General features: G+C 32.6%; 1 protein-coding gene across 1 annotated transcript; it reads left to right on the top strand.

Annotated features, from left to right (window-relative positions):
* Positions 1 to 3,392: 3,392 nt before the first annotated feature.
* Positions 3,393 to 11,340, top strand: Scm (Polycomb protein Scm). Its single transcript, XM_088199498.1, has 6 exons — positions 3,393 to 3,779; positions 7,769 to 8,545; positions 8,613 to 8,874; positions 9,136 to 9,345; positions 9,418 to 9,681; positions 9,753 to 11,340. Exons 1-6 carry the CDS (start codon positions 3,508 to 3,510, stop codon positions 9,885 to 9,887), a joined length of 1,920 nt encoding a protein of 639 aa, XP_088055624.1. The 5' UTR covers positions 3,393 to 3,507; the 3' UTR covers positions 9,888 to 11,340.
* Positions 11,341 to 13,280: the final 1,940 nt, after the last annotated feature.

The following is a 13,280-nucleotide window of genomic DNA, read 5'->3' as shown; positions in this document are numbered from 1 at the left end:
TTCAAAGTAACGGCGTTTATACGACGTACCTAAAAGGAACAAACTGCAATAAGATATTATGCCTGCACTACACTCTCTGGAAGTTGTCCGAACCGAAGTTTAACTGAAGTCGGCCGAGACCTACAACTTCGAATAAGCGACCACACTGCCGCAAATATCATATGCCGTCTGGACGGGGGCTTCTGTCGCGTACAGCTGGCATATTTACACGCGATCGAAATATGTGCAAAATAATCGCAATTTTTAAATTGTCATAATAATAAAATTACGCTACTGATAATTATAAAAGTTTGTGTGGACACTCACCAATACAATATCAGTGAAAACTTTTCGGTCGTAGATATTTAATTTACGCAAAATCTTTGTCGGCTTTTGCAAAATTCCATAAGGCATAAAAATTATACTTTAGAATACAAACACCACATCTGTGACTATCCTAGAATTTGTCGTAATCGATTCTTAATAAGAATTCGTTATGGTGTGTCATTTATATAAACCGATCTAGGAAAATACATAAGGATATTCGAAACGATTTTTTTTAAGAAAATCAAGTAACACTAATTATTTTTTAATAATGTTTGGTTATATCGACAATGTTCTGAAGCGCTCGAAGGTGGCCAAGTTGACTGAATTATACCCACTTTACCTCCCGTTCTCGGTAACCTCGGACAACTTCCGAGAGATTTTAGAGCGGGCAGAACCGAACTCGACCGAAGTAATCCCGAAGTAACCCACTATATTCTTCGTCCTTGGCCAACCTTGGCCAACTTCCAGAGAGTGTAGTGCAGGCATTGGACTCACATCGAAGCGGAGCTTTTGCAGAATCGGCACAAACAACTCTTCGAAATCCAGAGGAAGCAACCGCTCATAATTTGATCGTCAGCTTTGGTCACCTTCAAACTTTTACATTTTAACTCTTCGAAATGACTAGAAGCAGTGGCGAAGCAAACTTTTCAGGGGCTCAAGCGTAACATAAGTGTGGTTATATATGTGTGTATATATAAGAGCTAACAATAAGATATATTTCGTTTATTCTTAAATAGAAATATAATTATATGGATTTTCAAAATCGAATAAAGTTGAACACCTGAAAATTTGTTGAAAACATCGAACACTAACTATGTGTTGGAATAAGAGAAAAATTGTCAGGTAGGGTCGTTGCTGGTAGTGGAGCTTTAATGTAAACGTACAAATAGCTTTATCACAAATGCAAATATCCTAGCTGTATAAATTCACTAGTTAAATATTTCTTATAAATGTATAAAAAATAATATTTTATTGTTATATTTTTATCAGAGGGCTTTGCGAGATCCAAGCTCGCGCTTGTTTTGCTTAATGGATCATCTGCCACTGACTTGAAGACTTACAACGTATCCAGTGGTATAGTGTTAAATTAAATACCGCCAAATCGATTATTTTGACTTTTTCCCCCTCTCCCCGTTCTGCATGTTTATACAGTAGGTTCTCGAGTTACGCGGTATCTACTTACGCGGATTCGTAGTTACGCGGTTAAAAATTTCGAAAATTTAAAATTTGTTATAATATCGATGTTGATATAGATTTTCGCGTAAATTTTTGTTCCTGGTTGATAATGCACCAGGACATCCACCGTGTGATCACGAACATATCAAAATAGCATTTTTCCCCCCAAATACGACCTCTATAATACAACCTATGGATCAAGGTCTAATACAAAGCTTTAAAAAATATTATTTAAGGACAACTTTTAGAAATGCCATAAAGGTAACTGAAGGGCAAAACAGTATATCACTCACACAGTTTTTGAAAGAACACAATATTTATGAAGCTGTTAAAAATATTGGTGTTGCCTGGAATGAAATTGCAAAGTCTACCATGAAAAACGTTTGGAAGAAGCTTACTCCTCAATTTTTTGAAGTTGTTGAAGACCCCATGCAGGAAGATAACATAATTAATGATCTTGTTGAAATGACAAACCAATTAAATTTAAATCTAAATGAAAATGATTTCATTGAATTGTTAGAAAGTCATAGAGTGGAATTAAACAATAAAGATTTAATAGAACTTGAAGAATATAGAAACAACGGCGGTGATTCGGAGGAGGAAGTCAAAGAAACAAAAGAATTTGAGTACAAAAAATGAAAGAATGCCTCAATTTGATAGACCAAGGAATGGCTGGTTTAAAAGTACAAGATCCCGACATTTATCGGTTTGAGAAAGCCAATAAAGCAGTTCAGGACGCTATTTCCTGTTATAAAATTATCTATTATGAGAAAAAAGATCTAGTGTACAATCTTCACTGGATAAGTACGGTTTCTTATTAGATAAAAGAAATCCAACACCTAAAAATATTGAAATGGAATAGTATAGACATTATGACATGATATTTTAATGAATATGTATGTATAAATATTATTTTTAGGTTTCTCATTTTATTTTGTAAAAAAAGTTAAGATTTTAATGTTTGTAGACATTTTACACATAGAATACATTTTTATAATGCTTTTATTTTCATTTTAACCTAATGTATACATACAAGAAGACGGCATTTAGTTCTTTTAAGTATCGTTCGGATGATTGGGGGAATGTATTAATATTTAATACATATCGGATGATTATTCCTCTACTTAGACGATTTTCGACTTACGCGAATTTTTCTGGAACGAATTAACCGCGTAAGTCGAGAACTTACTGTATACATATTATTTAGAACAAAATTTAAAAAAAAAATTTAAATAAATTGATTTTATTTATGATAAATAAAAGATGCTATTGTGCGAACATATTTATTCATTAGGACAAAAATTAATTAAAAAATAATTAATTAAAAATTAATAAATTACCTTTTGGTAGCACTGACGTGACGGCGGCGTAGGGCAATACGTTCCTTAGTGGATCTGAAGACTCATTTTGTGTACAAATTCATAAACACGAACTGGTTTAGTGTGTCTTATTGAGTCATGCGGTAACAGGAGCGCATACTGAGTGCTTAGATCGCATTAGTCAATCCATGAAACTGAAAATTATTTATTCATTTTATTATTGAAAATTTTTTTTTTTTAAATAAATAAATTATGCTTGGATACGAATCTCAAAATTCGCGTCGAAGCGTATACCAAAAAATTAACATTTCAAACTACCATTTTGTGCACAATATATAAATAAGCCCAAACACTTTATTTATACATATTTTAAATAATATATTAATTGACAATAACTGTGAGTTATTAAAGTTTTAAGTAATATGTGTTGTTAGTTAAAAAAATGTAGAAAAAATAATTATTTATTAAGAATTATTATTTGTATAATTTAAGGCATAAATAAAAATAAAGCACGTGAGGATTTAATAAAAATTGATGAATTCGTCGTTTTAAAATCGCAAGCGTCGTAGCGTCGCACGATGGCCGAGAGTCACTGCGTTTAGGCCAAACCGACCAATGACGTGAGTGTGTCGGCGCCGGCATGAGACCCTGACCCGAGGACTCTTCGTTCGAGAGCTGTTCGAGTTTCGTTCGGACGGACTTCGAGATGGCCTCCCCGGGCGGCGGGCCACCCCGGCCCAGGGGCCCCGGCCGCCCGCCGAAGCGCTCCAACGTGTGCACCTGGTGCCTCGAGTCCAAAGCGCTCCTCAAGTACGTTCTGCCCACACAGATCGGCAAGAAGGAGTTCTGCTCTGAGACGTGCCTGTGCGAGTTCCGCAAGGCGTACCTAAAAGGCGCCTGCATAATTTGCGATAACGTAATCAGAGGCAACGCGCCTCCGGGAGCCAAAGGATTCTGCTCCGTTTACTGCCTCAACAGGTACTTCCTAATACTTCATAACTCGCGTAAACCTGGAAATGATGATTAAAATGCTAACTGATACGACCATATGTCCTTCATTTGTGGAAAAAGTCCTTTATTTTCTCCAAATTAAATCGGTTGAAATTCCATGCTTAGTATTGACGAATGCAAATTGTGTTCGGCCAGTGTTTACAAACATCAAACCACAAAGAACTCGTTCCTTGTTAGCATAATTAACGACAGGAAAGTAAGAAAAGCATTTCAGGAAATCCTCAAGGTTCTAATCTTGACCCATTAATGCTTGTTCTAATAAAGTTTTACTTAATTCTATATTCTTATTTTTCGCTAATGAGCGTAATTAATTCATTAAAATATCGAAGATTTTAGAAAACTTCGATTTCAGAATATCTATGTGAATTGTCATCCGATAATAGATTACCACTTAGCATTAAAAATGTCATTCCATGACCTATTCTAGAACTAAAACATTACTTAATTTTGACTATGAAATAGATAACAACGTGCTTCGTCGTACAGTAGTGGTAGGAGAGATGGGTGTCCTATTGAAAACGGACTATATATTTCATCAACATATACAAAATATATGCAATAAAGCATCTAAGACGTTTGGATTTGTCTTGCGATATGTGCATTAATTGAGAAGCTCGAGGGCACTGTGTGCCCTGTATAATCACCTAGTGTGGGCAACAAATTAAATTGTCAGAATTAAAAACAACTTTGGACCAGAATAAAAATCAAATCTCGGGTCAGAATTTTATTAATTATTTATTTAGGGTCAGAATAAATATCAAATGGTTAGAATAAAAATAGCATACAGTCAGAATAAAATATAGGACGATCGTGTGAATTAAAAAAATATAACATTTATAAATATAAATGGGCATCAAGCATTAAGTGCGAGCAAGCATTGGTCAAAACATTGAACACCCTATGAATAACTCGATGAATCTATTTAATTGTATGTAGTACGCGAAGGCATTCAGAGTGAAGAATGAAGCAGGAATAACGACAGTGGCGGTGGAGAGCATGTTTGGCTTGTTGTGTTGACATCTGATGTTGCGAGCTCAATTAAACAAGTTGGACCTAAAACACTGATAATGATTGTACCAATCTTCAGTGTTACATCAATAACAACACTATACGTCAACTGAAAAATTATTCTGACCATATATCAAAATAATTCTTACCATTTAATATAAATTCTGACCATGTAATACTTATTTTGACCTTTTAATATAAATTCTGACCTGAAAAATAAGAGCTTTTATAAGCAGCTGGCTTAGAATTTACACAATCTGAAGATTCTATAAGAACGTCGTTTTTGTATATGCATTTTTTTTCTGTGCAGTATGCATAGCAGTAAAACTGGTATGCTCTGCTTAAATAAATATTTTTTTAAATCAATGAAGACATGTTTTGACGATTTATATTACTATCTAGTTCAAAACATTTTTCTAAAATTTAAAAACATGGTTTATTAGAGCTGTACATACATATTAAAGAATTGATACAAGTACTCTCCGCTTGACTAGTTCAAATGATTAGTATAAGTCGAATGTGAGCTATTGAATACTGGACGTTGAATGGTCCAATGCCCTTTGGATTCGCGAGTTAATGATTTTATACAATTGAAACTGGCTCAAATTTTGTTAAGAATAGTTAAGTCTAAAACGAATCGCACCTTACAAGGACTTTGGTGACAATTGGAAGATATACAATTATACACATTGCTTTACAAACATTAGTATTTTGTATCAAGTTAAAAACTATATTTCTGCCATGTCTCTCATTTGATACTAATATTGACTTGGAGTACCACCCTTACTGATATAACATTTTTAAATCGTTGCTTAATGTTAGCATATATAAATATGTAAGTCTTAACTTACTATATTCCATGATAGAATTTTTAATGTACGTGTTTGTTTTGTTCATAAATATATATCATAACCTTAAGAACTGGACCGTTATATCTGACCCAACTAATGTTTGTAATCTAGACTTGCTAACAACTTTATCACATCCTACTCGCAACTCGCCAATATTTTTTTTCTGAAAAGTCCTAAGGGGTAATATGATCATAACTTAGATCAGGTGTGGGGAACCTATCGATTTCTGAAGGCCGCACTCAAGAAAAGTTGACCCCCCCCCCCAATGAATATTTTTATTTAAAAATCTGTTAATAAAAAATCACAAAATTATAATTTGATATTTATTGTTAATAAAACAGAATTCTGAAAATAACAGGAATGTTATACTTATTTAAAGGAATCATATACAGTGAAATCTCTTTGTAACGATTACCGAAATAACGAAATTCCCAGTATAACGAATTTTCAATTTGTTCCCAAAATACATTCATACAAAATATTTTCATTGAAACGTAGACTGATCTCAGTATAACGAAATATTTCGATCCGAATTTAAGAATGACATTACAACTTGACATAATATTTCTCCGAATTCAGTTCGTCCTTGATTTGGCATGTGCCGGATGTGTTCACAAGCGACATTCAAAGTATTTCGCCGACCCTCAAACTTTTTTTATAAAACATTTTTTCAACAAATTTTATTGTGTATCCTTAAAAATAGACAAAAAACGATCTGTCAATCTTGTAAGGTTATTTTGATGCTGTAGTAATATGGTAATTAAAAGTTTATCATCTTCCTTACATTCAATATAACGAATTTCCAGTGTAACAAATTTTTTTCTTCGGTCCCGTGAACTTCGCTATACTGAGATTTCACTGTATTATATATTAATTTTTATGTACAGAATATTTTTAATCCAATCCAATTTATTCTTATTTTTATCTCGATTTTATAAACTCCCTCTCAGTCGTCCAGACACGTATCTACAAGAAACCTACATAATAAAGTACATGCTTAATTAAAAATATTTGTTAATGTTACAATTTGCCATCCTTTTTTTACTGTTTTCTGTTGAAAAGCATTTGAATATTTTGTTCAAGCATAGACGCAGCTTCAGTTGATATTCTAAATGTGTGTCAGTTATCTGTGACCGTAATTATGTCTTTATTTGCGTTAAGTAAGAAAATGAAGATTCACAGCAGTAAGTTTTTGAGAAGCAAGAAAGTTAGAACTAAATAAAACACATGTTATACAATTGAGAATACTAAAGGAATATTAAAAATAAAAATATATAATTTCTAAATGTAATAAAATGCTTACAAACATTTTTTTATTTATTTTATCACTTACAAAATTGGCAAGGAAATAACTTTTCACCTATGTAAATTCATGCTTTTTGATGGCATGCTGTTGACAAAGGTCAAACTTATTGCATTTTGCTACCAGCTTTTATTCACATGAGTCCGAAAAATATCATCATGGCGTTCTAAATACTTTTTTGCTCCCTAGATAATATTATAAGATTGTTTATAGACGAATGTATAGTGTATGTATGTATAGCTTGTGTTTCACGAAGTTTTACGAGAGATTATCAATTTTATCAGTAAAATTAAGTTACATATTTGGGCTGATTAAATCGACCCATGGTGTTCTTCCCATATACACACAGGGCTGATGAATTAGTCCTGTTGCTCTAAAAGGGTTAAAAATGGATGGGTAGCGACATCGGTAATTTATGGATAAACACAAAATATTTATATCTCGTTATTCGCTTCAAATAGCAGTTAAACGATAAATAAATATACAAATATAAATTTTCTCAATATTTACTTAATAACTATACAATATAATCAACAAATTAAATATTTATTTGATATGCTGTCTAGTGAAAGGTAGATTAAAATATCCAATGAGACCAGTTCTCGTTAATAAAGCCAGGTATAAACTTGCCAGTTAATATATTTCGTTCCGGTACCTAAAGTCGAGTCAAGGTGCCATTGGTCAGTCGTAAAATCGCTAAGAAGTAATAAATTAAATATTGCGGACTTTTACTACTATTACATTATAGTTTTGATTTAAAATTAGAAATATTGATAAAATGTATTATTTTTCAGGTATCAGAAAAAGAACGACAAACCTATTCCAGCCCATGTAGCCGTTGTGGCTCCCACGGGTATAGAGTATCCGGGACCACTCGGCGCGACGGCTGGACCTTTTCAATACGAATCAGTGCAAACATTCGACTGGGCTGAATATCTACGCGAGACTGGTAGCATGGCAGCTCCTCCGGAATGTTTCAAGCAAGCTGTGACCCCACCTCATAATGACTTTAAAATAGGAATGAAATTAGAGGCTCTCGATCCGCGCAATCTCACATCGATATGCATCGCTACTGTCGTCAGCACGGTGGGGCCGCGACTGCGTCTCCGCTTGGATGGAAGTGACAACAAAAACGACTTTTGGAGGCTTGTGGACTCTGGTGACATACATCCAATTGGACATTGCGAAGTAAACGGCGGCATGCTGCAGCCCCCGCTCGGGTTCAGAATGAACGCTAGCAGCTGGCCCATGTTTCTATTAAAAACTTTAAACGGCGCCGAGATGGCTCCTACCAAAATATTTCAACAAGAACCACAGCTACCGCCGATAAATTCGTTCATCGCCGGACAAAAACTGGAAGCCGTCGATAAGAAAAATCCTCAATTAATATGCACGGCCACGGTTGGAACAGTTAAAGACGATCAAATACACGTTACTTTTGACGGTTGGAGAGGAGCGTTTGACTATTGGTGTGGATACGACTCGAGAGACATATTTCCAGTTGGTTGGTGTGCGAAGTCCGGCCATCCGATGCAACCGCCCGGTCAGAAAAATGTGCCGGGAAACAACAGGTATGATTTTTTTAATTAATTTTTAAATCTACATTGAGATAAATATTAATTGTTTAATTTATTTTAGATTCAAAGTAAGAGCGTCTGTTGCATCGTTACCAGAAGCTGATAGTCCGGTGGGAGGCGCCGGAGGCCCTATTCGTGTCCGCGTAAGAACGACCTGCCCAGGAGGACCTTTAGTAAATGTGTCACAGTTACCGACCAACGGATTGGCAGCTCCGTCTCCATTGGGAGCTGCGCGAAGAGTAATGCGAGAAATTTTAACAGCTTGTTTAGACCTCAATGCAGCAGTATCAAAAGTATCCGGAACCGAAGGATTTGATACACAGGTAAATATAATCTATTTTGAATGTATATGTAATATATTTTAAAGCAAATCGTCGTTGCTCTGTTAAAAATTTTCTATTATCTGCTGTTATACGCTATACATATTCAAATATTATGAGTAATATATACCTTTAATGTAAATCTCACCAATATGCATATTAACTTATTATCTCTTATAATAAGATAATTAATACAACTGCAAATTAACATGCTAAAGATTACTGATGTACATCTTATCAATGAATATCTTATTTCTTTTGCAGATTGCTATAGGTGGTGGTAATGTGACTGTTAAAATTCCAACATTAGAATCAGTTGATGGTCCAAATGGTCTTTCTGCCTGGTTAGAAAAGCTCTCTTCCAATCTCGGATGCTGCACTGGTCTACTAGTTCTTGAGCCCATGAACGGACCCTGCCTGAAATGTACACCTACAACCACTGCTCAGTTATCGGCCACTCTGAAACGATCTAATGTAATCACTGAACTATAAACTTGTGTGTTTTCCCGTAGCTGTTTTATATTATAGTTTTATTTTTCATTTCAGAGTGAATCTACTGACAGTCAATCAGCAGCAACTGCGGCAAAATTAAACCCCATTTCTCCCGAACCCGCCACCTCCACTACTTGTGATATACAGCAAACTGGTAAACGAGAACCACCCTCCCCCGTGGCTGCTTCATCTCCCGCACCACCGCGACCGGCGGCGCCATCTCAATCGCCATCAGAATGGTCCATCGATGAGGTGATCGACTTCATCGCTGCATCGGATCCAGGAATGGCTGTACATGCTGATCTCTTTAGAAAACATGTAAATTTAATAAATATGTATTCTCAAATATGTATCGTTCTTATATTAATTGTGATCATTTATTATTTCAGGAAATAGACGGAAAAGCACTGCTTCTCCTCAATTCTGATATGATGATGAAATACATGGGACTCAAACTAGGACCTGCTCTCAAGATCTGCAACTTTGTCAACAAAATCAGTGGAAGAAGACAATTTTCCATTTAGTCTGGTTTGCTCGAATATTACTAAAAAGTTTAGTAATCATCTCATAAACTTTGCATTTAATGCAAACTAATTGTAATTTTGAAAAGAAATTTATTTTTATGTTTGAAAAAGATTGCTTGCCTCTCAACTTGTGAGTATTTTGTTTAATAATTATGGTATTAGAAAAACGTACATTTTAGACATGCATTGCTATCAGGGTTTATTTGATTAGTTTTAAACATTATAATTTTATTTTTAATTATGGCGCTTTGATGTCCTTTTTTATTAAATTGTATGTATTTTTAACAATATTTTTTTCTGATCCATAAATGGTATTAGTTTGCATGTGTCAAAAATGTATCACCAAATTGTCTTCTCGTCTTATATGTATTTAAAACTTCAAAAGAGAAAGTATTGCTTAGAGCCTTAATATATTATATCAATAATTTTATTGAATTGTAAATAATTGTACTTATAAAGGCACATCTTTTAAAATTGTACATTTGGATTATTTTTATAGTAATACTTTATATAAATTTTATAAATGTAATTAAATGAAAAATGTTTCTTTTTTTATTCTCTGGTGTTTTTGTGGGTTTGTTCGACGGTTCTTTATATGTTTTGTTTTGACACCATTTTTGCGTTATTTGTCTGCATATTTTATTGATTTTTATTTTGTAATCAAATTATACTTTATTACCATTATTGAATACCTAATAAAGATGCAATAAATATATAAGAGTAGATGAAATATACCTTAAAAATAGTGACTAAATAATTTTTTTCTTACTTTGTATTGTTTTTATAGTACCATAGTTTTAATTACTGCAATGAATTTTATATTTGTATTATATAAATAAATTTTAAATACACTCGTTGTTTTATGTAAAACTTTACTTGTGATCTATGCAGTGACTTTATTTTTTTATTATAGTAATAATTGTTGCCTTCCATCTGAGCTTTAAAATATCTAAACACTCATATATAGTTTTGGTACATGTTTAAATATGATATAATAAACTACAAAAGCTTAGATGGATACTTTAATTGATATGTTTTAATTATCATCTCAATATTTTTTGTAATCTCATTTTGAAGTTCCCCCATTTTGAAACATGTTACATATAGCTCAACAATACTGAATGTTTGGAAGCACAACTTCCTAGAATAGATGCAAAAATTCTCTCCTATTAGATCTATGGAAAATGTGACCCTCTGCCAAACTACTCGATTTTAATATGAATTAGATAAAAATATATCATAACTCATATGTGCGCCGATATATTATGTGATTTTTAATGAGGGTTTGTCCTTTTTTTCTGTACATTTTAGCGAACATAATTTATATACAGTTGAAATTGTATAATGTCATATATTTTATTCGATAATAGTTTAAGCGAATGCAGTTTGTGTATCCCCGGTACACAGTGCAAATAATGACCTGATTAATAAGTAAATGAGTGTACAACTTGCATCATTCTGTTTCATTTCATATCCTTACCATTTTTAATTATAAAAATAAAATTCAACTACAGTCCTTTAATGAATGTTTTATTTCAGAAAAATACTTGATATGGAACCATTTCTTTCTCAATGTATAACATTTGTATTTCAACACTTAACAACCTTAATTATTACATTTTTCTCTCATATATCGCACAAGGTTTTCATTGAATCCGTCTTATGTATGTATGTATAATAAATAATTGCTCTGAAGCAACGCTAAATTTAAAAGAAGATCTACGCAGATTCGAAAAATTCATAATCCAAGCTAACACGCTACATATAACAATGGAAATGCAAATAATACTTTATATATATATAAAATATATTTATTCTGGAAGACCTATTTGATTCAAGCATTAAAAATAAGATATCTTCAACGGCCGATGACTAGAACTATATTTTAATTTTGCACCATAGTTTGCACTTGAAACGAATACCAGTGTTAAAAACGTTAGAAGTAATATTTTAATATAACAATATATTACATAACCCAAAAATAAGCATTATACATTTTCTTGGGCATGTTGAGCTTTGAATTTATATTACATTAGTTAGTAAATCAGTTTGTTTCGAAATTTGTTTTCTTTTATAGACTACGTATATGAATGTACACACCTTTAAGTGGAATAAACAGATCGTCAACTTATGTTAGAACTAAGCTGATAAGTATATAATATTTAAAAACTTCGTGAGATCAAGTAAGTCGATTATGCTGTTTACATGTGAATCTGCTATATAAAGTTTTAGATTTATAATTTTTTGTCTGTAAGTTTAATAAAATAACTGATTCTCAAAAATACTTATATAAGATGCTGGCTCACGATTTGGTCTATCGTTCTCAATAACCAATGGTGTGACATTGACGGATTTTTTAAAAACTCATTTATGTGCTCATAATTTGCAAACAGTTGCTTATGAATAGCTGTACATTTGGAGAACTCCGTTCTACTTAATATCTCGGCTATTAACTTGCATCACAGATTGATATTAAGGAAACACATCTGACTTACAAACATACAAAAACCAAAGATAATTTCCCAAAATAAAATATAATTTTATATTAAATGTTTAACTGTGCCATGAAATAATTTCACAGCCAAAATATTTTTTTATATAAAATTCAGTGGATGATATGCATCTTTTGCTCTTTAAACAGAAAAAAGGTATACATAATTGACGTATGTTTGAGATAAACTTATGATCGTTCTGTGATAACAACGCAACACAGACAGGATTAAACCTATGAATAATATTTATATATATAGGTACACAAGCGACGAAAAGCATTTGAATATAGCGCACATCATTCACAATTAAAGCAAATTATCAACATACGTAAATATTTTATAAATTTATATTTTATCTATTATTCAATTCCGTTTTTTATATCCATCTGGTGATAGTTTGCCACATTGTAAATGTAATAATAACCTACTTATTAATAAGTTGACATTTTTTCAAACATAAATGAAACAGGCTCTGAATTTTTTATAACACAGTAGAACGTTTAGCGTACGTTTCACATACAAAAAACTTATATCGTTACTATCAATGGAAGTTACATTTTCTTATTAGAGATCATGCAAAAATATATTTAATCAGCAACAGTTTTCTATAGACATGTATTCTTATCATCTAAGCGACAACGTACCAAACGGGTAACCAGACCCTGTCTTATTGGTCGTTTGTCAATTAATTAATGTAACGGTACCATCAACAATATGCATAAACATTTTTCTAAATTCGTATATACATATATAAACGCGCTACAAATATTTTTATATTATATATGTATATAAGTGGGCCAAAGGATACTCTTATTTTCTTAAATTTTGTGCTGCAAAAGACCATTCTTTATAACGATTATCAAAAAATCTATATAGAAAAACAGTATTAATCTAAAATATA

The sequence above is a fragment of the Plectrocnemia conspersa genome, unplaced genomic scaffold (assembly GCF_051122295.1).
Source record: "Plectrocnemia conspersa isolate PC_06_02 unplaced genomic scaffold, ASM5112229v1 ptg000012l, whole genome shotgun sequence".
Taxonomy (NCBI): domain Eukaryota; kingdom Metazoa; phylum Arthropoda; class Insecta; order Trichoptera; family Polycentropodidae; genus Plectrocnemia; species Plectrocnemia conspersa.
Note: the sequence above shows the minus strand (reverse complement) of the source record. Positions and strands in the feature narration are given on the sequence as shown.

Excerpts from the sequence above, each read along its gene's own strand:
- Scm (XM_088199498.1), top strand. The coding sequence starts at position 3,508 with ATGGCCTCCCCGGGCGGCGGGCCACCCCGGCCCAGGGGCCCCGGCCGC. Across the intron at positions 9,346-9,417 it reads CCACTCTGAAACGATCTAAT|AGTGAATCTACTGACAGTCA; the intron begins GTAATCACTGAA and ends TTTTCATTTCAG. Across the intron at positions 9,682-9,752 it reads CTGATCTCTTTAGAAAACAT|GAAATAGACGGAAAAGCACT; the intron begins GTAAATTTAATA and ends TTATTATTTCAG.